Source organism: Acinonyx jubatus, chromosome D3 (genome assembly GCF_027475565.1).
Source record: "Acinonyx jubatus isolate Ajub_Pintada_27869175 chromosome D3, VMU_Ajub_asm_v1.0, whole genome shotgun sequence".
In the NCBI taxonomy this organism is placed as follows: domain Eukaryota; kingdom Metazoa; phylum Chordata; class Mammalia; order Carnivora; family Felidae; genus Acinonyx; species Acinonyx jubatus.
In genome coordinates, this window is record NC_069392.1 from 6,146,673 (window position 1) to 6,173,274 (window position 26,602).

Sequence of the window (26,602 nt, forward strand, 5' to 3'; positions counted from 1 at the left end):
AGCCTAAATCAGATGCTTAACCCACTGAGCCACCAGGCACCCCTCAATGTTAATACTTAAGCTTAACAATGGCCTGACCTCCAGGATCCTGTAAGTCTCCTTTACCATATAAAAATTCCCCTGGAACCTCCTTTACCTCTCCCCTCCACCCAAGATGTATGTTAGCAATCATCCTCCAAGCTTGGGGCCCACCGATCTACATTTGAAGGGTCTCATGACTGAGGTTTTACTAGACGCTAGTATATGACCTTTTCCTAACAGCAGGGAGCCCCAGGTCCTGGAAAGTTTGCTTCTAAATTCCTTAGAGACTTCCACTCTCCCTAATCCCCTCCCAACTTGAAAGTATACAACCAGTCACTCCTCACAGCCCCAGGTGCAGCTTTCTGCCCACAGGTCCTGTCCCTATGCTTTAATAAAACCACCCTTTTTGCACTGAAGAATTCTTTTTTGCCCATTTTCTCTGAACCCCAACATTTTCACATCATATTTACTCTCTTCTCCATCACTGCTGGAAACGTTCCATGCACTCTTCCGGGAATCACTAACGGTCTTACAAATCATCTTTGGGTGACTTGAAATAAACAAAATAACGGTTTTTAAAACATGGGAGCAGGAATCTTTTTGTAGATAAAGTCCAAGAGACTACCTTAGAATTGAGGATTGGATAATAGTTATAATATTTAACTATCTACTCAATAAGGGAATAATTTCATGGTTTTACAATTAACTATTATGGGATAATAAAGGTCCTACTTCTATGACATGAAAACATACATTACACCAGCTTGCTTTATCCAATGAAAATACCAAATAATTAAAATTTTGCTAATCTTGCTCACAAAATAAAATTACAAGCAAACATCCAATCTTCCTTCTAATAGTTTCAGACTTAGAAACTTTGCATTAAATACTTCACACCAATCTATTATTATGCAGTATTTCTAACAATATTTTCATATACAGTTTTAGCCAGATTTGAAATTAAAGTTCTTCAGAGCCTCCTTGTTAGGTCACTTGGTAGAGCATGCAACTCTTGACCTTGTGGTTATGAGTTCAAACCCCACATTGGGCATAGAGCTTACTTAAAAAAAATAAAATAGGGGGGCGCCTGGGTGGCTCGGTCGGTTGAGTGTCCGACTTCAGCTCAGGTCATGATCTCACAGTCCGTGAGTTCAAGCCCCGCATCGGGCTCTGTGCTGACAGCTCAGAGCCCGGAGCCCAGAGCCTGTTTCAGATTCTATGTCTCCCTCTCTCTATGCCCCTCCCCTGTTCATGCTCTGTCTCTCTCTGTCTCAAAATAAATAAACGTTAAAAAAAATTTTTTTTTAATAAAATAAAATAAAATAAAATAAAATAAAATAAAATAAAATAAAATAGGGGTGCCTGGGTGGCTCAGTCAGTTAAGCATCTGACTTTGGCTCAGGTCATGATCTCACAGTTTATGAGTTCGGGTCCCATGTCGGGCTCTGTGCTGACAGCTCAGAGCCTGGAGCCTCCTTTGGAGTCTGTGTCTCCCTCTCCCTGTGTCCCTCCTCTACTCAGGCTCTTGTCTCTCCCTCTCTCTCAAAAATAAATAAACATTAAAAACTATTTTTTTAACACATTAAAAAAAAATAAGTAAAAGTTCTTCAGAGTTGAATAAAAACTTGACTGACATTTGACCAAATCCAGTTAAAGTACAAACTTGACTGACATTTGACCAAATCCAGTTAAAGTACAAACTTTAAGATTAGCATGAAACAAACAATAAGCGAAAATGACTTAGGCAAATATGAAAATTTAAATTATTTTATTATAAAAATTTATATAAACCATAAAAACAACAGTTAAAAACAAAGCCTAAACAGAATTAAGCCAGTACACAAAACATTTCAAACAAAAACCTGATCAGCTTCTTTGAAATTACTCGTCTTTTAGGTATCTGATGACTCCTAGACCTAAAACAGCGATTTCCATTACTCTTAGGCTATGAAATATTAAATAGTATGTTTAAAAGACAAACCAGATTTTCAAACTTAAGGATTCACAAATACTTTCCAGGTGACCACCAAAATCTGTGTGTAATTAACAAAGTTATAAATCCAGAATACAAAATCTACCCGAAATCATCTAACCAAGTACCAAACTACTTAAACGAGACTCAGCTTCTGAGACGGCATAAAGAGAAAATTAGAATCTTCAGGTTTTTGTCAGTATACACCTGTTTGTTTTTGTCAATATACTTTTAAAAACAAATCAAACCAGCCACCATTCCTGAAAGCCCTTCTTACATTGTACTGGAATTTGAAAGGACTTCTAACAACTTCAAGCTCACATAAAAAAATAGGGTTTTTTTTCTCACTGAAATTACAAATAATTTTTCTTCTGAACCTTTAGCATTTGTCAGTAGTAAACCCAAAGCTTCTAGAGAACAGTTCTCCAACATTATTGCTTTTTTTTTTTTCCCCTCATTACAAAAGGAAAGAATTCTATCTGGGGGACAACACTGAACCGTAAAAAATCCATTCTCCCCAAGAGAGTCCCCCTCTGAACCCAGACACCGGCTTTCACAAATCAGCTCTCACACAACTATCTCTGAAGAAAAAGTTGCCGCCAGAGTCCTGCACCCACTCTCCTCACTCACTCAAGATCGGACTTTGCACTTAATTCGGTGACAAACTGTTATTATTTGGATGACTGTGTCCAGACACGTGATGTCAGAGAAAAGAAAAAATATCTGTATCTGAAGCTAATCTGAATCTCGACAATCGGGAGTTTATTTACAGGACTACTGTAAAAGTCAGCTGTGGAATCAAGGAAGATGGTCTATGTTGAATAATGCCAGCACCGCACGGTTGCTTTCTCCAAAACTGCACTCAAATTTCACGGGTCGTGCATTCACAGTAAGAACCTAGTCACGGGTAACAGAGTCCAAAGCCTGTGATCAGTCAGGACGGGCTGACTGACAAATGAGCACCTCATTTAAAAAAAAAAAAAAAAAAAAAAGGTCACTAACTAATTTGTGCTTTCTTCTCTTCTCCCTTTGTGGCCAAAAACCAGTCAGAAATGATTTGGGGTACATTGCATAGAATGACTCCCTCAAAAAAAGCAGTCTCCCAAAAGCACAGGACGAGGATAATGGTTTAGAAATCTTTCCTGTAAGAAATTTCAGTAACAATTATCCTACACATGCTGTATTTTTTCAGGGCCTTCCCAACACAGACTCTGCCATACAATTTCTATTCATAGGCTTGAAAAGATGGGCAGAGTGTGGGGGCGGGTGGATCTTAGGATCATGCTGATGCTTTCAGTTTCTTTTTCTTGGCCTTCAGCACCGGAGGCAGCGAAATCTTAAAGGCTGTCCTGAAATGACACAGAGGACCACACTCTTCAGTGCTCTAGACTTTTCCAGTGTGAGCCAGCCACACAGCCTGGCGGGGGATACTTACTCGCAGGTGGTGCAGATAGGACTGAAATTGCAGAATACTGTAAATTGAACAGACAAAATAAACAGGATGTTGGAAAAAACCACAGTTATTTTCTGACCATCCCCCACCCCCGCACAACACACAAAAGGACAACCCTGTGCTTGAACTTACTTGACAAGCACACAGAGCAGACATAGCCAATTTCAATAAGATTTCGATGACAGAAGCAAGCAGCCCGGTAGTCCACGTGAATCGGGGGTGGGAGGATTAACTGAGATCTTTGATCTTGATCGGGAAGAAAAACCCACTGGGGGGGGAAAAAAGGCAAGGAAGATAATTTTATTTAGAACATGGGGGAAAAGTAACCAGAAGTCAGGATATAAATATCAAATATTCGCCAGTGAACACTAAGGAGAATAAATTAGGATCTTCCTTAAAAGTCTATCAAGAAATGCAATTTTATCCATCTCCCAGCGACCCAGCACATCCACACGCAGGCACCGTTCTGTGAACAGTCCTACAACTTTCTACACACAGCCGCCTCCAGAAACCACCTGAAGTGCGGGCACCCTTGTAGGTTCCAAACCCCCGGGGCCACCATTTGCTCCTTCTTCTTCCAATTACTGGCCTCAGCCGCCTTGCTCCCATTCATTCCCCGGGAAACGGGGTCTGTCCCTCGGACTCCAGGTGTCAGGCTCCTTACCAGTAAATACTGCAGGAGGGAGGGCATCTGAGGCACCTTCAAGTACAGTCCCCCCGTGATGTCACAGGCCTGCAAGACATACAGAGGGCTCTCTGCCGAACTGGCACGTGCTTAAGCTTTTCTAGAGGGATGGAATTCTCACCAGGTCAGGTCTCCAAAGGAGGATATGACTGAGCAAATCAAAAGGGAATGGTCTCCCAGGGCGAGGGAGGACCACAGGCTTCCCGCTACCTCTCCAGGTTTCCAGCTATCTTATCCCCCGCCCAGGCACCCCACTCTTTCGCCCTTTGGAGACCTCAGTGTAGCACAGTATATGCCCTTTCTCCTGTGTTGGCTACTGATACAATCATTATTCCTGCCATGTTTACTCGTTTTCATTATACTTTTTAGCAACAGCTTTGAGATACTTCATAGGCCATAAAATTCAGCCTTTTAAAGTGGGTAATTCACTACTTTTCACTGTATTCAGCGTTACGCAACTGTCACCACTATCTAGATCCAGAACATTTCCTCACTCCAAAAAGAAACCCCATACCTGTTAGCAGTCACTCCCACCCCCTTCCTCTAGTCCTGGGCTACCACTAGTCCACTCTCTAGCTCTATGGATCTGCCTATTCTGGACACTTCGGATCAACGGACTTAGGCAACATGGGTCCTTTCCTTAGCATCGTGTTTTCAAGGTTCATCCGCATTGTGGCACGTTATCAGCACTTCGTTCCTTTCCATGACCAAGTGCTATTCTATTGTATGGTTATACCACAATTTGCTTAACCCCATTCATCTGTTGACGGACGCTTGGGTTCAAACGGGGGAAGACAGAAGAGTCAACCAGGTAAGTAAACGCAGAAATAACGTCACAAGTTATCATTTCTATGAAGAAAAATGAAGCTGGGTAAGGGGACGGGGAGTGACCCTGGACAGTCAGGGAAGGCTTCTCTGAGGAGGTGACTCAACTGAGGAAAAACCTCAGAGGCAGAGGAAACAGCAAGTGCAGACAGCCTCAGGCTGCAGCGGGCCGTGGTTTGAAAGCAACAGCAAGGAGCCCGGTGTGGCTGGAGCGAAGTGGGAGACGCCACGCGGACAAAAAGATACCCGAAAACTGTATCGCGTAGGGAGCACAGATGGCCACGGGAAGACTCTGGGTTTTAGTCCATCCCGCTGGGATGCCACGGGAGGGTTTTGAGCAGGTGGGTGACAAGATCTGATTTGAAAGCTTCGCTCTGACCGCTGTGCTGAGAACCGACTTGGGTGGGCGTCAGCAAGGAAACAGAGGCCAGTCAACAGATCTTACAAGCTTCCGCTTGAGTGGTAGTAGTGAAGCGGAAGACATACGGTGGGATTCAGAGACTATTTCAAAGATCAAACCGACAAGATTTGCAAGGGTAGGAAAGGAGAAGAAGAGAAGAAACAAGTTAGAGTCAGAATTTTGGCCTGAGGGGCTGACGGTCTGAGCTGCCAGTTGCTGAGATGGGGATGCCTGGGAGGCAGCATGAAAACCTCAAGTTCTGATTTTGACACGTGAAACCTGACATGCTGCTGGTGGTCCAAGGGGAGATGCCGCATATAGAGCTGAATACTCAAGTCTGGAACTCACAGAGCCTGTGTCTGACCCACGCATATAAATGTGAGGGCCAGGGAGGCAGAGCTGGGATTTTTTTCCTTTTATTTTTTTAATGTTTATTTATTTTTTTAATGTTTATTTATTTTTGAGAGGGAGGGAGAGGGAGGGAGGGAGGGAGAGAGAGAGAGAGAAAGAAACAGAGCGTGAGCAGAGGAGGGGTAGAGAGAGAGGGGGAGACACACAATCCGAAACAGGCTCCAGGCCCCGAGCTGTCAGCACAGAGCCGACGCGGGACTCGAACCCACAAACCTCCAGATCGTGACCTGAGCTGAAGTCGGACATTTAACTGACTGAGCCCCCCAGGCGTCCCGCAGAGCGGGTATCTAAATTCATGGCACAGGCAAGATCTTCTAGGAGTTAGCAGACGCTGTGTAGGCTGAAATGTGCAGTTAAAACACGTACTCAACCTTTTTGGTTTTTTAATTCTGAGATATAACCATACGCACAACACTATACATACATAACATGGAAGTATGGTTTTGATACAACGAACACCATGTACCTACCGCCAAGTTTAAGAAATAAGACCGTTCCAGAACCTCTGACTCTAGTGTACTTTCCAACTGTATCTCCTACTCCGCAACCTCAGTAGTAACCTAAACTCCGCGTTTTCCAGTTTTGTGCTTTTCACTGATCTTTTAGGAAATAATATTTCTTGTGGTCAAAAAACATTTATCCGAAGTTCAGCAGTATCTTTAGTCTTCTTCCCCCCCTTTTTGATTTAATTAAACCTCTTTTCCACACGTTTGATTAAAAAGCAACATCCAACAGTGCCATCCAACAGGAATATAACGTGGGCAATAATGTGAAATTTAACATTTTCTAGCCGCATAAAAAAGGGGAAAAAAACAGATAAAATTAATTTTAATAACATTTTATTTAATTCAGTATATTCAGAGTATTATCGTTTTAACATGTAATCAATACAGAAATCTTTACATTCTGTTCTTCATACTACGTCTTTGAAATTCACTGTGTATCTTGCACTTAACAGCACATCTCGGTTCAGACCAGACTCATTTCAAGAGCTCAACAGCCATGTAACTATCACGTAGGACAGCACAGATGTGGAGTTATGATCCAGTCTTTATAAAATGCTCTACTTGGTGATCATTCTTCCACCTATACCTTGTGTAGAGAGAGATCTGTCACGCTGTTCGCCTAAGACTAACAACGGTAATTTGAAGACGACAGGATTTGAAGGGATTTTTTTTTCCCCTTTAAAAAATACTTTCCTGTGTCGTTGGACTTCATTTCAATGTGTGAGTCACTTTCACAGAACCAATCAAAGTCACTGTGTGGAGCATAAATAAACATTTTAAAGGAACCAGAGAGCCGTTCACCTGAAACTGCTGTGACGCTGCGTGTCAACTATACTTCAGTGAGAAAAATAAACTAAAACAAGGACCAGGAGATGCGAGTGCTCCAAGCTGCAGCAGTACACAGGCTAACCCTACAACCGGGTGCAGGCCGGTGAGAAGCATTCACAAGAAATCAAGAGAGCACACCATGCTCCCTGGACCACCACCACCGCGCTTTCCTTGAACACGTACCTGTTGGAGGAGTCCTGAATCCGAGTCTAAAACACAGGCATCGATCAAAATATTCTGAAACGAACATTCCGGAAACATTATAAGAGTAATAAGAATGACTAGCTTACATCGGGTAACTACTGTGTGCTACACTCCTCTCAAAATACCTTATGTGATACACAGGATAACTCTACAAGGTAGATACTGCGCATCTGCAGCTGAAGCACCCAGGCCTTGGCCAGGCTGCGGTCACAGAGCCGGTAGAAGGCAGTGCTGTCACCCGCCCCCTCCAGTCTGCCTGTCCCCAAAGCCCACGGTCTTTCACTACAGCATGCGGCTGCTCCAACATGGAGAATATCAGGCATGGACATGGGAGCATTTGGGGCTTAAAACTGAAGTTTTAAGAAAGTTTTTCTTAACATGTCAAAGAAGAAAATATCTTAGTGATAATTCATTTGAATTAGTGAAAATTAACTCAAATATTTGCAAGGTAAAAATATCAAATCTTTCTAAGACCTCCCCACGCAAACAGATAGAGAAACTGAGGCAAGGTATGGTGTGAATTGCAAACTAGGGATTCTTAGCCTGAGGCCCAAAGATGGGTCCAAGGATGGGCTAGACAAGGGTTCCATGAATTCCATGAAACTAAATGCAAAACTGGGTTTCAGAGTACCTTTTTCTGGGGACCCCTCAGATTCTCATGGGCTCCAGGACCCAAAACAAAACAAAGAAACAACTAGTACAAAATATGAATTCCAGATTCCTAATCCGCTGATAAGGCCAGTTAGTCAGACTACCTTTCTATGTAGGTCATTCAAAAAATAAAATTAATTCCTTCATAAGGAAACAAACATTCTTTAAAAAGAATGCTCTCCCTAGCGGGGGGAGGGGGAAAGAGAGAGAGAAAGGCAGGCAAACTAAGAAACAGACTCTTAACTACAGAGAACTAATGGTTACAGGGGGGGGGGGGGGGGGCGGGAGGGAGGAGGGGGGGGAAACAAGTGATGAGCACAGGGTGTCATGTGAGTGCTGAATCCCTAGACTGTACCCCCGAAACTAGTATTACACTGTATGGTAACTAACTGGAATTTAAATAAAAATTGAAAAGAAAAAATACTCCCAATTCACCTGCTTCTGTGCTGCGAAAATGACATTCATGAAGTTCATGTACTGCAGTGCGCTGTCTTCCGCAGCCTTAATCACCTGGAAATCATATCCACGTGAATACCTTGCGGGCACAGCCGAGTTCTCACCCACACGTCAACACAATGTACTGCAGACACAACCAGTGCAGCTGGTTGAATTAGAATTCATCTGCCTCGTTACCATTATTACATACTATCTATAGCATAAAGATGACTGCAGCAATTTCCCCCAGACCCTACCGCTCAAGAGAGGATCCTTGTTTAACAGTTTCTAGAGAGTACCTGTTGGGGCACATATATACACTCACACCAAAAATACACACACACACACACACACACACACACACACACACACACACACACCCCAGGATGATCACCTAGTGTTCAGGAAACTGCTCTTTTTTAAAAAAACAAACTCTATACCCAATGTGGGGCTCAAACCCACGACCCCAAGATCAAGAGTTACGTGCTCGGGGCCCCTGGGTGGCTCAGTCAGTTAAGTGTCCAACTTCGGCTCGGGTCATGATCTCACAGCTCGTGGGTTCGAGCCCCGCGTCGGGCTCTGTGCTGACAACTCAGAGCCTGGAGCCTGCTTCCGATTCTGTGTCTCCCTCTCTCTCTCTGACCCTCGCCTGCTCACATTGTCTCTCTCTCTCAAAAATAAATAAATGTTTAAAAAAAAAAAGAGTCACATGCTCTACCATGCAGGCACCCCCTGCAATCTGCATTTTGATTCCACAGTACCCGGGGAGGAAATCTCGTATCAATGAATTTGGATGTACATCCTCCTTCGTGCTGACTTCATAGATTTCTGCTCTCTAACCAATTATCTACAGAGGACACTGAAGCAGTTTCCAATCCTGAGTTTTAAACAGTGCTCTCATGAGCACCCACATACATGCTTTACGTGACCCCGACTAGCTCCTAAAGTAATCAGGGAGATTGCTAAAGTACATGCACATTAAATCTTGACGTCTTACTGGACGTTTATACTTCTGCACTTACTAGGAAGGCTGCACGACTTCTCAAGCGCTAACTGGCCATCCACATTCCTTCTTCTGAAGATTGCTCATATCGTCTACCCGTTTCTTTACAGTAAACCTTAACTTCTAAAACTTAGTTTAGAGCCCTTTTTCATTTTTAGAACCATGACATTAATCCTCTCTTAGGCGGCTATGCTGAAAATACTTTTCCTAATAGTTTTCCTTTCCTTCTTGTTTTGGGGTTTTTTTTTTTTTTTTGAGGTCTTCAGGTTTTCTTTAAAGTTTCACATCATGCTCAGCAAGGTCCTTCCCTATCCAAGATGCATATAAACAGGTATTTTCTTCCAGTGCTTTTATGACTTGAATTTTTACAGTGAAATGTTTGATTTACTAGATTTATTTGATTTGATTTACTAGATTTAGATGTGGGCATGAGATTCCCCCCAAATGGCCAACCAATTGGCCCATTACCTTCAACTGAATAATTCATTTTCTTGCCACAAACTTAAGGGCTTCCTTTCCACAAGTCAAAGAACTCCATTGACCTGGTTTTTCCCTGGATTCTAGTCTTTTCCATTTACCCTGTGTCTACTACTGTGCCAGAATCACAGTGTTACCACAGGTTTGCCATGTGCTTTAATGCCTGACAGGGCAAGTTCCTGCTTATCATTCTCTTTCAGAAAGCATTTGTCTGTTCTCACTGATTTATTTTTCCAGATAAACTGTTGAATTTCTTTCTTTTTTTTTTTTTTTAAGGTTTTATTTTTAAGTAATCTCTACATTCAATGTGGGGCTCAAACTGACAAGCCAAGATCAAGAGTCACACACTGTACCAACTGAGCCAGCCAGGGACCCCTTACTCTTGAATTTAATTCCCCCCACTCTGCCATGAAAAATAAAAAAACCTCATTAATATTCTGAGAATGCATTAAATTTATAGTTTAACTTTGGAAAAATTGACATCCAAGAGTAAAATTTGGCTCTCCATTCAATTCTCTCACGTCTCTCAGAGTTTTAGTTTTTCATCATAATCAGTTTTACACATTGATTGTTGATTTATTCTGGATATTCAATATTTATTATAAATGGGTCTTGGGGCACCTGGCTGGCTCAGTTGGTTAAATGTCTGTCTAGCTCTTGATTTCGGCTCAGGTCATGATCTCACAGTCATGGGTAGGGCTCAGCACTAATAGCGTGGAGCCTGCTTGGGATTCTCTCTCTTCCTCTTTCTCTGCCCCTCCTTTGCTCTCTCTCTCAAAATAAGAAAACTAAAAAAAAAATAGATAAATGGCTCTTACTTCCCATTATGCTTTCTAATAGGCTGCCATTGGTACATAAACACAGTACTGATTTTTTCTTAATCTTACCAAAATCCTTGATTTCATTTCTTGATTATCTACAAAAAGATAAAAACAGATTACAATTTAACTGAATCTTATTAAACGTATTATAAGGTTTTCCAACCAATTTTTTTAAACAGTCCACCAAAATTATAGCAGTAAGACAAGGATTACAGGCCTCACAAAAAACCATAGACTCCTACCTTTAACCTCCTTGTTCATTCTATGAATATCTTATTTTTTTAGCATTAAGGAATTTTAAAATATTATTTGATTTCATAGATATTTATAGCAAACAGAAAAATAACCTCGAATTTTAAATCAATCCAGCATCCACTTAGCTGAAAAAAAAAATGCTCCACTTCCCACGATAAACACACAAGAGTAAGAGTGATTGGGGGTTTCCAATTACCAACCGCAATTAACTGGGCTTTGTAACCTGACCAAAACATGATCTTTGTCCCAGAATATTAAAATTACCAGGATATGATCCTTCTGTGATTGTCCACCACATCCTACATGTGAATATACTGGGACCACCAGTAAGTCAATAAGCCAGATAAGGTAAGGAATGTGAAAACCACACACAGATGAGAGGCACCCCCAAAGCCCAGGACACAGGAATCTCTCAATACTCTCCCAAACAAAGAAATCAACTTACACAAGACCGGGAGAACATCACACAAACACAGACAACATCAAAACGCTCAGGAAGGTGTTCACTCTACGCTAAGTTCAAATAACCTGTGGGCCTGTGGAAAAACCGCTCACGAATTAAGCCTCAGGATCAGTAAATGGCTCCTATAATCAAACACACTGTTACTAATTTACAGAAGGCAGAAGAAACAAACACACCCACCCCAGGCTGCAAGATACAAGCACCCCTAAGAATCTGCTGGGAGCAGAGAAAATAAGAGTTTTCCTTTTTTTTACATTTCAAGTTTTTACAGCTTATTTTGAAAATGTTCTAAAGCCAAGATAAACTATTTTTTGATTACCCACCACTTTAGAATACTCAAGCCTTTCACTAATATGGACACCCAAGGTTCTCAAAATTATCACAAGAAAGGTATGTTTCACGCACAAGACACCTTCTGAACGACTAAAATGCCAAGGATACAGCAAAGAGCTTTGGCGAGGGATCCCGCCAGCAGAGTTTCCGTATGTTGACCCTTTATGTCACCTGCAAATAATAATAAAGTTAAAAAGTCAATTACTGGGCATTTTCTTGGACTGAAATAATTTTCAAACCAAAGCATTCATCCTGAATAAAACCAGACATGTCCAAATCAGGTTTAAAAACACAGAGAGAGATCTGTTCTCAGTATTGCTTAAATAAGCAATTTTTAACATTTTCTCAATTTAAAATATTCTGAGGGGATACAAAGTCTCAGTTTGGGATAAGTTCTGGGAATGGACAGTGGTGATGTTTGTAGACCATGTAAATGTACTTAATGTCACCGCACCGTACATTTTTAAATGGCTAAAAAGTAAATTTTATGTTATGTGTATTCTACCACAATAAAAAATAATAGAAAACACCCTGGGGTTATCTGGAAAGGTTCAGGTTTGTTATGACCTAAAAGGTACGAAAGGTCATGTACAGCACCTGATCTGAGTCTCTCTCTCCTCCATCCCATCACCCCTCTGCCTCCTGCCCCTGGAGAGCTGCCTGGCTTGTGGACAGCGGGTCGAGCAAGCCCTCTAGCTGTGGCAAGCAGGGACGATGCTGGCAACTTATTTGACACCTTGAGTGAAAAGAGTTAAGCAGCTCAAGAGGGTGGAGATCCCAGACAGACATCTGGCCTGCAGCTGGTCCTGGAGCACTGATACCCCCACCCGTGGGGGAGGTCAGACCAGGAAAGGTCTTGAACACCATACTGAAAAGTTGAGACTTTACCCTGGAGACCAGTGGTTCTTGAAGTGTGATTCTGGAACCAGGTATAGGAGCATCACCCAGGAACTTAATAGACACACAAATTCTTGGGACCACCCTCGACCCACAGAATCACAAACTGCAGGGTGGGACCCAGCATTTTGTTTTAACAAGCCCCCAGGTGACTTTTACCAGCTTTACTGGGGTATAACTGACAGATCATAAAATTCACTCCTTTTAAGAAAACAATTCAGTGGTTTTTAGTAAATTTAGAGAGTTGTACACAATTACCACAACCCAATTTCAGAACATTTCCTTTTACCCCAAAAGATCCCTTGGGCCGGTCCCAATGGCATGGTGCTGCCCCGGCCCCAGGAAACCACGAACCTACTTCCTGTCTCTAAAGAGTTCCCTTTCCCTTCCAGGTGATTCTGACACAGGCTACGGTTTAAAAAACACAGCCTACGGGCAATAGGGAACCAGTAACAGCCTTTAAGCCAGGAAATAGCAGCTCTGATTTTCAGAAAGATAACTATGAGTGGAAAGACCTGAATGGGGACAGACAGAAGTCAGTGAACAGAGGCCACTACAATGATCCAGAGGAGCAGTGCTCAACCTGAGCAACTGTGCCCTATAGGGGATATCTGGCAAAGTCTGAGACATTTGGTTATCACAACTGGGGGATGTTATGGCATCTAATGGGTCTAGGCCAGGGATGCTGCTAAATATCCTCCAAAGCACAGGGCAGTTCCCACAACAGAGAATTATCCATCCCAAAATGCCAACGGTGCTGGGGTTGAGCCAGATGACAGAGAATTTGGAGGCAAATTTTGGAGGTACTTCTAAGGCTAAACTAATGGGATATCATAGCTGACTAGATGGTGAATGTGAGCAGAAAAGAGTCAAAAATGAACACTTTGAGTTTGGAAACGTAGGTGGAGGGGTGTGGCAGAAACTGGGGGTGGAAATGGCGGTGTGACTGGGAGGGAAAGATAATGAACCTACTCTGGGGTGTGTCAGCCAGACTGTGGACCCCTCTGTGGAGACATTTGCTGGAAGAAAGGCTACATTAAAGATAAAGACTGGCGGGGCGCCTGGGTGGCTCAGTCGGTTGGGCGGCCGACTTCGGCTCAGGTCATGATCTCGCGCTCCGTGAGTTCGAGCCCCGCGTCGGGCTCTGTGCTGACAGCTCAGAGCCTGGAGCCCGTTTCAGATTCTGTGTCTCCCTCTCTCTCTGACCCTCCCCCGTTCATGCTCTGTCCCTCTCTGTCTCAAAAATAAACGTTAAAAAAAAAAAAAGATAAAGACTGGGAAGTGTTCACATAGAAATGACAATTAAAGATAAGAGCGGATGAAAACATACAGAGGAAGAAAAAAGAAGAATATAATGTGCAGAATTGAAAAACCTATTTTTTTATGGGACAAGATGAAGGAAAAGTCAGAGATGGAAGAATGGTCCTAAAAAGAGGAGAAACAGGACAAAAGGATATCCTTAGACGCTAAGAGTGTGTTTCAAGAAGTAGAGGCTGGTGGACAGTGGGAGAGGCTGGCGAGGTCAAGCAACCGGGGCTCAGGCTTGGATGAAAATGATTTTACAAAAGAAAAGAGAGAGAACGCAAGTAAACAGTCCCAGGAACCCCAAATCTCTCGACTTCGAGCCTCAAGGACCTCCAGATTCAACTGTCTATTGTACAAAAATATAATGGGCAAAGAAATCCATTACTCTTGGTCATGAGATCTTTAATTTCTTCAGCAATGACTTCATTCGCTGCTGTGAACAACTCGTATTTGCCGTCTTTGCTCCCTGAGGGGCTGAATTCAGAAGGAGGGTTGCCGGGGTCTCCAAAGAAGTCTCCAAGTCTGCCATTCTTCCCAGGATATAAGAATCGACTGAAACAGAGGGGGGAAAAACACGAGTTACACCAGGACTCTGTCCTCACTAAACACCCAGATGAAATTCAGCACAGAAAACAAACAAAAACCACGCCAATTCTGCCTCGCAAGATTCTATAATAATTGGCAAACGCAAGTCTACCACCAGAGAGTGTTTCAATGATCCCTCTGTTTTCTCAAAAGTGAGAGGAAATAAAGCCGGTTCCAGTCTCTCGACATGCTTCGAGGTGGTTCTCATCCTACTTTCTCAGATGCCAGTCGGGAGGAGAGTCATACCAAATTCTATCTCAGGGCTGGGTTATTATTTGAGGGGTATTCACCTACCCCCCGTAATACAAATCTGGTCCAAGGGCCCCTGAAAAGATCCTCCCAGTGCTTCATGATTTTTATAGTAATCCTGTAAAACACAGCTTTGATTTTTCTAACAACTGACCACTGTGCCTTTTGTAGGTTTTCTTTCGATATCTTAACCAAATCAGTGAGGTCTTTTACATCCAATTTTGAGAAAACTGCATGGTGATCATGGGAGCGAGGGCACTTACTTGGTGGCTCACGGGCTCTTTCGACACAGCCGAGAGAGCAGCCCCGAGAAACGAGGACGGAGGACCACCCACCTCATATGAAACAGGCTGGTACACGAGAGTCACTTCTCCCACGATGTGGCTGACATCCAGTTAAGACACACAAGAACCGTGTCTTGCCCAGAGAATCAGATTCTATGGTCAGTGTATGCGCGCAAAGTAAATATGGTCAAAATTAACAGTGAAAATATGTACCGTGTACGTGGTCATGTCTGCAGGGAAGCTGCACACCTACACACCCGTCCCGACGTGACTCACGTGCAGCCAGGTTCTACACTCGTGTTAGAAAAGGTCACTGTTGGGGCGCCTGGATGGCTCAGTTAGTTGAGTATCTGACTTTGGCTCAGGTCATGATCTCATAGTTTGTGGGTTCGAGCCCCACATCGGGCTCAGTGCCAACAGCTCGGAGCCCGGAGCCTGCTTCGGATTCGGTGTCTCCCCCTGTCTCTGCCCCTCCCCTACCTGTGCCCTCCCTCTCTCGAAATTAAATAAACATTAAAAAAGACAGAAAGATAGAAAGAGAAAGAAAAGAAAAGAAAAGAAAAGAAAAGAAAAGAAAAGAAAAGAAAAGAAAAGAAAAGAAAAGAAAAGTTAACTGTTTCTTCTGCTGAGCACCAGATGGGACAGTTGGCCTCGGTTAAAAGCCTACATAACAAGAAAAACCCTCATCTGTAAACACCAGAATCACACCCGGAGCAGTAAAATATTACACTCTGAGAAGTATGCAGGAGTCAAGACTGGCTGAGAGAAAGCGGAATCACACCTGCCCTCTGGAGCAGACCCACAAGGACAACAAGGATAGGAGCTACCTGTCCCACTTGATAATTCTCCCTGTTCTTTGCCTACAGAGTATGGCTGACTCCATGTAAGTTACCTGTGCACATGATGCAACTCTATTAGATGTCAGCTAATGAGGTTTCCGACATTCATTCCTTTCAAAGGTACACGTACTGATTTTTGACACTGTTAGTATTGTTCAACGCTATAGAAAAATATTTTTTTTGCACTACAGGAAAGGAACAGTACATGCCGACTGGCATCAAAATCTCACAAGTGTGAAGCACTGAACAGGTACTCACGACAGTCATACCTTTCTTGAATGTGACTTGCTATCACGGCAAGTTTGTTAGAACGATTCATGAATAAATGAGAATTTCCCAGCACCATCACAGCATCTATGCATTTTGATAAAGTAAACTGTTGAAAAATAGAAACCATAAGAAAAGATAAAGCAGCTACCCAAATAACTAGGTTAGGTCTTGAAATGATAAAGACTTCATTTAAATTTTAGACAATTATTCACTGCTGAAAACTCACTCAGGAACCCCCTCCTCCAAAGCCATAAACCAAAACACTTGAAAATTAGTTTTCTAATTTTATTTATCTGAAATGATTTCTACATCAGTGCATTATTCCACAAATATTTTCTGTACGACATTTAAGGAAAGCAAACATGTTACACATTCTATGATAAAATTACTAGAAAACTACCACCACGCAGAACAGATGATTAATATACATACCGATTAAATTGGTGATTTGTACAAGTTTTCCATTCATTCAGTCACTAAGTATGCTAAGCACCTGTTATATGCCAGGCAAAGATCCCTTCTTTCATTGAGCTTACATTTTCTTAAGCACTAATATTACTAAAACACGTAGGTGCATATATTTATAATCCTGGAATAAAGCATGTTTCTCTTAAAGGAAAAAATACTTCAGGCAGCAAATAAAACACTGATAAATTCCACTTTATTTAAAAAAAGTACAACAAACCTATTAAAATTTCTATATGGCAAGAAAGGTGACTATAAACAAAAATGAAAGGCCAATTACAAACTGGAAAAAAAAACCGCAATATATGACAAGCAAAAGGTGAACTTTCTAATATAAAGAGTATCCACAAATCATTAAAAAAAAATAATACCCAGAGAGGAAAATGTGCAATGCCCCAAGAGAGAATGGGCCATCAAATATACTAAAAGCAAACTGAGATAACTTTTATGGTACATCCTATGGGCAAAAGATAAGACAAGGAAAGAGAGAAATGCCAGGGTGACTCAGTCAGTCAAGCGTCTGCCTCTTGATTTCAGCCCTGGTCGTGATCTCACCTTTTGTGAGATCAAGTCCTGCGTTGAGCTCCGTGCTGACAGCACAGAGTCTGCTTGGGATTTCCTCCCTCTCTCTCTCTCTCTCTCTCTCTCTCTGTCAAGCCCTGTCTCTCAAAAATAAATAAATAAACTTAAGAAAGAAAAGGGGGGCACCTGGGTGGCTCAGTTGGTTAAGCATCTGACTCTTCGTTTCGGCTAAGGTCATGATCTCACAGTTTGTGAGTTTGAGCCCCGCGTCTGGCTCCACACGGACAGTGCAGAGTCTGCTTGGGATTCTCTCTCTCCCTCTCTCTGCCCCTCCCCTGCTTGTGCTCTCTCTCTCTCTCTCTCTCAAAATAAATAAGCTTAAAAATTTAAAAACAAAACAAAACAAAAACAAGGCAAGAGAACATCTTATTTGGGTACAAAAAAAAAAGAATTCTCATATACCACTGATGAGAGTTCAAAATAAAAGTTTTTTGAGGCGTAATAGGGTAATATGCAGTGATGTGCTGGTCTATATGATGGAAAACTATTCAACAACAATAAAAAGGAATGCATTACTGTAACAACTTGGACAGATCTCAAAATAATTATGCTGAGTAAAGAAACGAGACCAAAAGAAATCCCACTACATATTGTTTGATTCCATTTATATAAAAATCCAGAAAATGCAAACTAATCTATAATGACAAAACAGATGACTGGTTGCCCAGGGGCAGAGACCAGCAGAGAGAAGTAGGCAGGATAAAGGAACATGATGAAACTTCGGCGGGGGGGGGGGGGGTCACAGATTTATATGTTCATTATTTTGATTGTGATGATAATTTCATGAATGTATACATATACAAAAACATATCAAACTGAACACTTTAAATATATGCTATCCATTGCATGTCAGTTATATCTCAATACAGCTGATTTTAACTTTGATTTTTCTTTTTATTTACTTTTTTTAAGTATGCTCTACGCCCAATGTGGGGCTTGAACTCAAGACCCCAAGATCACAAGTTGCATGCTCTACCAACTAAGCCAGCCAGATGCCCCCGGATAAAGCTGACTTTAAAAAAGACACCATTGGGGCGCCTGGGTGGCTCAGTCGGTTAAGCGGCCGACTTCACTCAGGTCACGATCTCGCAGTCCGTGAGTTCAAGCCCCGCGTCGGGCTCTGGGCTGACGGCTCGGAGCCTGCAGCCTGCTTCCGATTCTGTGTCTCCCTCTCTCTCTGCCCCTCCCCCGTTCATGCTCTGTCTCTGTCTCAAAAATAAATAAACGTTAAAAAAAAAAAAAAAAAAGACACCATTAAGAAAATGAAGAGACAGGTCACAAAGTCATAGATCCGGAGAAAATATTTATGAATCATATACTTGGAAAAAGACTTATATCCAGAATATATGAAGAATTCTTACAATTCAGTAATAAGAAAACAAACAGCCCAATTTTAAAATTGGGCGTAATAACTGAATATGCATTTCAACTAAAAAAATATGACGGGGCGCCAGGGTGGCTCAGTCTGTCAATTATCTGACTCTTGATCTCGGCTCAGGTCATGATCTCATGGTATGTGAGATCGAGCCCCATGTCAGGCTCTGCACCGACACCATGGAGCCTGCTTGGGATTCTCTATCTGCCCCTCTCTCTGCCCTTCCCCCTCTCACAGTCTCTCTTTCTCTCTCAAAATAAATAAATAAACTTAAAAAAAAAAAGAAAATATGATGCCTAATAAGCATATACTATTATACATAATACACATACATTATATATGTATATATAACAGTCATGAAGGAAATGCAAATTAAAACCCCAATGAGATACCACTACTTACTTACTAGAATGATTATTTAAAAAAAGACATGTGTTGGCAAGGATGTGAAGAAACTAGAACTCGTACACACCTCTCAAAGGAATCAAAAACGGCGTACCCACTCCACTCTTTAAGTCTGGCAACATCTTAAAAAGTTAAAACTAAACTTACCACATGACCCAGCAACTCAACTCATAGGCATCTAGCTACTCAAGAGAAATGCAAACATACGTCCACACAAAGACTTGTTTGAGAATTATTTGAGCATTATTCCTAAGAATCAAAAAGTGGAAACAATCCAAACGTTCGTGAACAGATGAACAAGAGGTATAGCCACACAATAAAATACTATTCAGTAATAAAAAGGAACCAGCAATACGTACTACGACATGGATGAACCTCAAAAATATTATATTAAGTGGAAAACAAAATCAAAATAGTGCATATAACCAAAACTCACCCAATAGGAAAAAGATCATTCAAAACTTTAATAACGATTAAAAATTTAATTCATAGTTTAAAACCTCCCCCAAAAGCAAACTCCAGGCCCAGATGATTTCATTGGCATTTCAAGAATGGACACCTGGCGTGCCTGGGTGGCTCAGTCAGTTAAGTGTCTGACTTTGGCTCAGGTCATGATCCCTCTCTTCTCGAGTCTGAGCCTGCGTCAGGCTCTGTGCTGACAGCTCAGAGCCTGGAGCCTGTTTCAGATTCTATGTCTCCCTCTCTCTCTCTGCCCCTCCCCTGCTTGCACTCTGTCTCTCTTGCTCTCAAAAATAAACATTTTTGGGGGTGCCTGGGTGGCTCAGTCGGTTGAACGTCCAACTTCAGCTCAGGTCATGATCTTGCGGTTCGTGGGTTCGAGCCCCGCATCAGGCTCTGTGCTGACAGCTCAGAGCCTGGAGCCTGCTTGATTCTGTGTCTCCTGCTCTCTCTCTGACCCTCCCCTGCTCATGATCTGTCTCTCTCTGTCAAAAATAAATAAACATTAAAAAAAATTTTTTTAATAAATAAAAATAAACATTAAAAAAATCTTTTTTAATTAAAAAAAATAAAATAAAAAAATAAAGAATTGATACCAAATTCAAAATAATCTGCTCCAGAAAACAGAAAAGAAGACTTCCCAATTCATCTTACGAAGCCAGTATCACCCTTGTGTCAAAACCAGCCAAAGGTCGGGCGCCTGGGCAGCTCAGTCGGTTGAGCGTCTGACTTTGGCTCAGGTCATGATCTCGTGGTTCATGGGCTCGAGCCCCATGTCGGGCTCTGTGCTGACACCTTGGAGCCTGGAGCCTGCTTCGATTCTCTGTCTCTCTGTCTCTGTCTCTCTCTCTGCACTCCCCACCCCCCGTCAAAAATAATATAAACATTAATTTCTTTTAATTTATATGGAAAGGCAAAGGAACTAGAATAGTTAAAAAAAATAATTTTGAAAAAGAAGAAGAAAGCGGGAGGAACTAGCCAGCTGGAGCCCAAGACTTACTATCTAGCTATTGTAATCAACACTCTGTGGTACCGGTGGAGGGAGAGACAGAGAGCGCAAAGGAACAGAAAGAGCACCCAGAAATAAACCCACACAAGTACCCAAGTGATTTCTGACGAGGCTGCAAAAGCCATTCAGTTGGGAAAAGGTAATCTTTTCAAATCTGGCGCCGGAGCAACTGGATTACACAGAGGCAAAAAATGAAAGCTCAACTTAAATTTCACAGCTTGTTCAAAAAAAATAATTCAAAGTGGATTGTGGATTTATTTGGTCATTTTCTCTAGGATTTCATTTTTAAGTAATCTCTACTCCCCCCCCCCCCCCCCCCCCCGCCAACGTGAGGCTCGAACTCTCGACCCAGAGATCATGAGCTGCATGCTCTGTGGACTGAGCCGGCCCTCCTGGATTATGCATTTACACGTAGAACGTTTCACAGAAAACGCTGCAGAAAATCTTTAAGACCTAGAGCAAGGCTGAGAATTCTTATAGCACCAGAAGCACAAGCTGTATTTTTCAAATATCGAGAAACTGGACTTGATCAAAATTAAAAATTTTCTGCTCCGTGAGAGGCCACCAGAAGAGGATAAAAAGACAAGCTAAAGCTTGGGAGAAAATACTTGCCAACAAGATATCTGACAAAGGGCTTGTATCTAGGACACGTTTTTCAAATCTCGAAATTCAATAATTAAAAATAACCCTAACACCCCAATGAGAAAATGGACAAACAACATGAAAAGACACGTCAGGAGGCCGATCTGTATGGCAAATAAGCCTACGAGAGGATGTGCAACATGTCTAGCTATTAAGGAAATGCGATTAAGACCACAATAAGGTGGCATTCCACGCTCATTACAACGGCTAATATAAAAAACAGCGACCACATCAAACGCCGGTGAGGAGAGGGACAAACGGGATCTCTCACGCTTGCTGGTGGGAGCGTACAGCCATTCTAGAAAACAGTACAGCAGTTTCTCATCCAACCAAACGTGCGATCACCATGCAGCTGCGATCCTGGACATTCATCCCACAGAAATGAAAACTGACATCCACCCAAAAACCTCCATTCAAATTTTCAGAGCAGCTTCTTATGTAGTAACCAAAACCTGAAGAAAACCACCCAAACGTCAAAGCTTTACCAGGTGAGTGAGGAAACGAGCTGTGGCATATCATTCCGCGGAACACCGCTCAGCAATAAAAAGGGCAAACTTTGATACATGGAACAACCTGGATGGATCAAGGGCATTCTGTTTTGTTTTTAAATGTTTAATTTTATTTTTGAGAGAAAGAGCACGCATGCGTGGAGCGTGGGGTAGGGCAGAGACGGGGGGGTGGGGGATGGAGCGGATAAAGGATCCAAAGTGGGCTGTGCGCTGTCAGCAGGGTTCAAACTCATGAACTCCAAGATCGTGACCTGAGCCGACATCGGGCGCTTATCCAACTCAGCCAGCCAGGCACCCCAAGAGCATTCAGTTGAGTGAAAAAAGCCAACCTCAAAGGCTACACACTTTATGACCTATTTACATAACAGAACTATAGCACTGGAAAACCGATTAGATCAGCATTTATTAGGGTTTAGGGACCAGGGACTGTCTAAAGTGTAGCAACTATATTATTATTGCTATTTTTTTTAATTTGAGAGAGAGAGAGAGAATGCATGACTGGGGGAGATGAGTGGAGGGAGGGGGAGAGAGAGAGAAAGAGAGAGAGAGAGAGAGAGAGAGAGAGAGAATCTCAAGCAGGCTCCACTCCCAGTGTGGAGCCCAACACGGGGCTCCATCCCACGACCCTGGGATCATGACCTGAACCGAAAGCAAGAGTTGGACACTCAACCAACTGAACGACCCAGATGCCCCAGGTGTAGCAACTATAAAAGGAACACAAGTGACAGGGCGCCCGGATGGCTCAGTGGGTTAAGCATCCTACTTCAGATCAGGTCATGATATCACAGTTCACAAGTTCGAGCCCCACATCAGGCTCCATGCTAACAGCTCAGAGACTGGAACCTGCTTCCGATTCTGTATCTCCCTCTCTCTCTGCCTCTCCCCTGCTCACACTGTCTCTCTCTTTCAAAAATAAATAAACGTTCAAAAAAAGTAAAAATAAAAAAAAAAGGAGCACTGTGATGAAACAGCTCTTGTCCTGACTGTGGTGGTAGTTCCACAAATCTATACATGCAACAGGGAAAGCATAGCACCGCACGTACACACGCATGGATGGGAATCTGTTGTGATCTGAATAAGGTCTGAAGAGCATACTGGTGTCAGTTTCCTGGCTTCACTCCTGTACTTGAGATACAGGAGGTGTTACCACTGGAGGAAGCCGGAGCAAGTGTGCACGGGGCCTCTCTGCACCATTTTTTTAAACAATTTCTTATGAGTCCGTAATTATTTCAAAATAAAATACTTCAAAATAGATTTTTTTTAAAGGCCTATATATTGCATGGAATACGCGAAATGTCCAGAGAAGGCAACATAGAGACAGAGAGCAGATCACTGGTTGCCTGCAACTAGGGGGTAGAAGCATTGACTGTGAACAGGCATGAGGGAACTTTTTGGGGGTGATACAAATAGCCTAAGATGAAATGAAATGAAAGTGGTGGTTACACTATTTTATTGTGACTTTTACTAAAAAAGCATCGAATTGTACATCAGAATGGATGAATTTTATGGTATGTAAAGGACTTTACTATAGCTGATTTTTTTTTAAAAAAAAAAGCAATATAAACACACACTCAATTAAACCAGAATTATCCAAAGGCCTCCTCAAGCAATCTTACCTGAGATTCCTTTAATCCTTGTTTCCCCCACCAAATTGGGTTGGTATCAACTATGATTACCAGAAGATTCAATTCATCTTCTGAAAATATTAACAAAAAATAAAAACGTTAGCCTCATGGAAGCATAGCAAAGCTAACATTCCCAATTTGTAAATTAAACCCACAACAGGCACCACCACTTGCCTTTACATGTGTATCAACCTACAATCATGAAATTAACAAAAGGCCATGTTCTTTTAATAATCTAAAGCTCTGTGGGCCCTGAGCAGGCTCTTGCCTGCTCTCTGCACCACTACATCTTTGATGCACTAGAACGGAAGCTCCGTAAGGGGGGGACTCTTCCTCCTCTGCTTGTAGCACAACTGCCTAACATGTGGTAGACGCCCAATAAAGACCTAATAAACGAAGCCCAAATATTCATTCTAAATGCCTGGTCAAGGGCAGAATGCACCGATTAACCAGTTAATATGCAATAGTGATAGAATTTCAGGCACGGAGGGGTTGAAGGGAGACACTGGACTCACTTTGGCCTCAAGTCTATCAAATATACTAGCAGCAAGGCCAACTGTGATTTGGAACCGAAATTTTTTTTAACTAGCCTCCACGCCCAGGGCAGAGCCCAACACTGGGCTTGAACTCACAACGCTGAGATCAAGACCTGATCTGAGATCGAGGGTCAGACACTTAACCCACTGAGCCACCCAGGCACCGCAGGAACCAATTTTTAAAAGGTGAAAACCAAAGAGGGAAAAGCAATCGCTATGTAAAGACTTCACTGTGAATAGGCTACTCTCCAAAGTTAGGCACAACTAGACAGGCTAACAACACCATGAATTCATTCAACAAACACTGACACTAAATACCAGTGTCAGGTGCTGGGGATACTGGGTTCAAGCCCTCAAGGAGTCTAAATTCTAACCGAGGTGAGAGACACACAAACCCATAAGTCCTTGCCGTTATGAAAAACCCAGCATGCTCATTTAATAGCAGAAAGCAGTAACGCCTTTCCTGCCCCCCATACCTTCTTCCTGCAGTTCCACGTCCTGTATAGGGATAATCCTCACTCCTTCGGAGATTTCCGCTCACATATCCAAATCCTATTTACCCTTCAAAGCCCTAAGCCAGTGCTACCTCTTTCCTCCAAGAACACTCCTCAGGTCTTCCAACAGGTCCTGTCTCCCCCAGCTGAGGACAGGAGTCCTCTGCATCAGCCACTGGCACATGTAATACTAGAATGGCATTCTGTGCTGACAACATACTGAGGGAAATATCTTTCATCAATTATAACACGTACCCTCTCTCTCTTTTTTAAATGTTTACTTACGTATTTTTTAGGGGCAGGGAGGGGCAGAGAGAGGGAGACAAAGAATCCCAAGCAGGCTCCAAGCGGTCGGCGCAGAGCCCGATGGGGGGCTCGAACATACGAAGCGTGAGATCGTGACCAGAGCCGCGATCAGGAGTCGGGCACTTAACCAACTGAGCCACCTAGGTGCACCTCCTTTTTTTTTTTTTCTTTTAACATTTAACAGTTGCTAAAAGCAGGACGGTATCTTATAACATTTCTCTTAGTGGTATCCTAAATAAAAACGCATCTCATCATCAGGAGCGTCTTAGAGGACCTGAAGTATGGCATTCCTGCTCTGCAAATGAAAGTAACTTGCGCGAAGTCACATGGCCCGCTGGCAAGTAGCAAAACACCCTGCTATGAAGACAGGTCTGCTGGACTCTAAAGACTAGCTTTTCAATGCCTCACTGTCCGCTTTGACCCTCTTTTAACGACACTCAGAACTCACTGCCTCATTTTACAGCTAGTTGTGTTTCTGATCTCTGTTGCCAGCTCTGCTAAATCTAGCCCACCAGACCGGACTCCTTACAGAATGAGGATTTTTGCTAACCCTAGGGTGAAATAACACATGCAAACCACACACACAAAGACGCCTAGCACAGAAGCAGCACTTAGTAACTGTCTTTCACAGGACTTCCTGTAAAAGACACGCCTCCACCGGTAAGCCCACACTCCTTTGGCCTCATTCCCCATGAGGCCCCATCCCACAATTCTCAAGGTCACTCCTTGCCACACCCGAAGCCTGAGACAAAGACAAAGTGCCGCCTTTCAGGAGAGACGGGTATCCATACACACGGCACTGCCCTGTGATTTTTCCTTCTTTGGGCCACGCCAGGCCTGCCTCTCTCACAGCCCTGTGGTATCTTAAAAAACAGATAAGGGAACCATGGGCAGTTGTTACAGCCTCTGAAATGATCTATTTCCACTCTTGCTGCCACAGTCCCTTCTCCACACAGTAAAGTGACCTTTTAAAATTATAAATCAGGGACGCTTGGGTGGCTCAGTCGGTTAAGCGTCCGACTTCAGCTCAGGTCACGGTTCGTAGGTTCGAGCCCCATGTCGGGCTCTGTGCGGACAGCTTGGAGTCTGGAGCCTGCTTCGGATTCTGTGTCTCCCTCTCTCTCTGCTCCTCCCCCACTCATGCTCTGTCTCTCTCTCTCAAAAGTAAATAAATATTTTTTAAAAGTCTTTGAATTATAAATCGGATTGTACCAACTCTTTGCTTGAGACCCTACAATGGCTTCATATTACACTTAAAAACAAAGCTCAACCTCTTTACCTTGGCCCACAAGGGCCATGCATCTGCCTAGTTCTCTGATCTCATCCTTCTAGCTCATTTCGCTTCCACCACGCTGGTCTCTTTTTTTTTCTTAAGACATTAGGCTCTACAACTGATAGTTTAACGTATGGATGAAAGTCTCTCCTTTCTATCCCTCAAGTTCCCCATTTCTATCTCACTGAATGCAGTGGCTCAACTTGCCACGGCGCCTTCGCACAGTCATTCAAGACTCCGTTTCAGTACCTGAGCTCTTATCTGAAGTAGATGCGCCTCGACCATCCAGTATATCGTCTTCACACCTCTTGTCACCCTTCGAAGCTATTCTTATTTACTTGCCTACTGTCTGCCTCGCCCACTAGACTGTACCCTCCCCGAGGGCCCTTGTCTGTCATGTTCTCAGCCGTATTGCGCAGCGCATGAAATAACGCCTGGCACACAGGACGCCGTTCAGAAATATTTACTGAATAAATGAATTCTTTTGCTACTCCCCTAAAGACCAAACAGGTTGCACCCGGCCCCCGACATAATGCTCCACCTGGGTGGTCCTGGCCAGGCCGAGCCCGCCCAGTCCCGGGGTCGGGGGTCCCTCCCAGCACGGCCCTCACCGTCTGACACCATGGCAGCCAGGATCCCCCCACGCCCCGGCAGCAAGCAGTCAAGTACTCCTCCCGGCTCCTGGGCACCCCGACTTCCGGCGCCGCAGCGTGACGCAAAGGCGGCTCCGCCCAGGCCTCGCGCCGTACC

The 26,602-nt window shown here is 43.1% G+C and overlaps 1 protein-coding gene across 3 annotated transcripts; it reads right to left on the bottom strand.

Moving 5' to 3' along the window:
* Positions 1–1,772: 1,772 nt before the first annotated feature.
* On the bottom strand, positions 1,773–26,596 carry GTF2H3 (general transcription factor IIH subunit 3). 3 transcript variants are annotated; one of them, XM_015076023.3, is made up of 13 exons: positions 26,464–26,595; positions 23,235–23,314; positions 16,172–16,278; positions 14,331–14,497; positions 11,852–11,914; positions 10,935–10,964; positions 10,759–10,787; positions 8,392–8,466; positions 7,285–7,338; positions 4,111–4,179; positions 3,579–3,714; positions 3,429–3,465; positions 1,773–3,342 (listed from the first exon to the last, which is right to left on the bottom strand). In XM_015076023.3, exons 1-13 carry the CDS (start codon positions 26,474–26,476, stop codon positions 3,273–3,275), a joined length of 930 nt encoding a protein of 309 aa, XP_014931509.1. In that variant the 5' UTR covers positions 26,477–26,595; the 3' UTR covers positions 1,773–3,272. The 3 variants fall into 3 exon arrangements, with proteins under 3 accessions (XP_014931509.1, XP_026899989.1, XP_026899986.1); XM_027044188.2 differs by having other exon boundaries at positions 26,394–26,505; XM_027044185.2 differs by lacking the exon at positions 4,111–4,179 and having other exon boundaries at positions 26,464–26,596.
* Between the last annotated feature and the right edge of the window lie 6 nt (positions 26,597–26,602).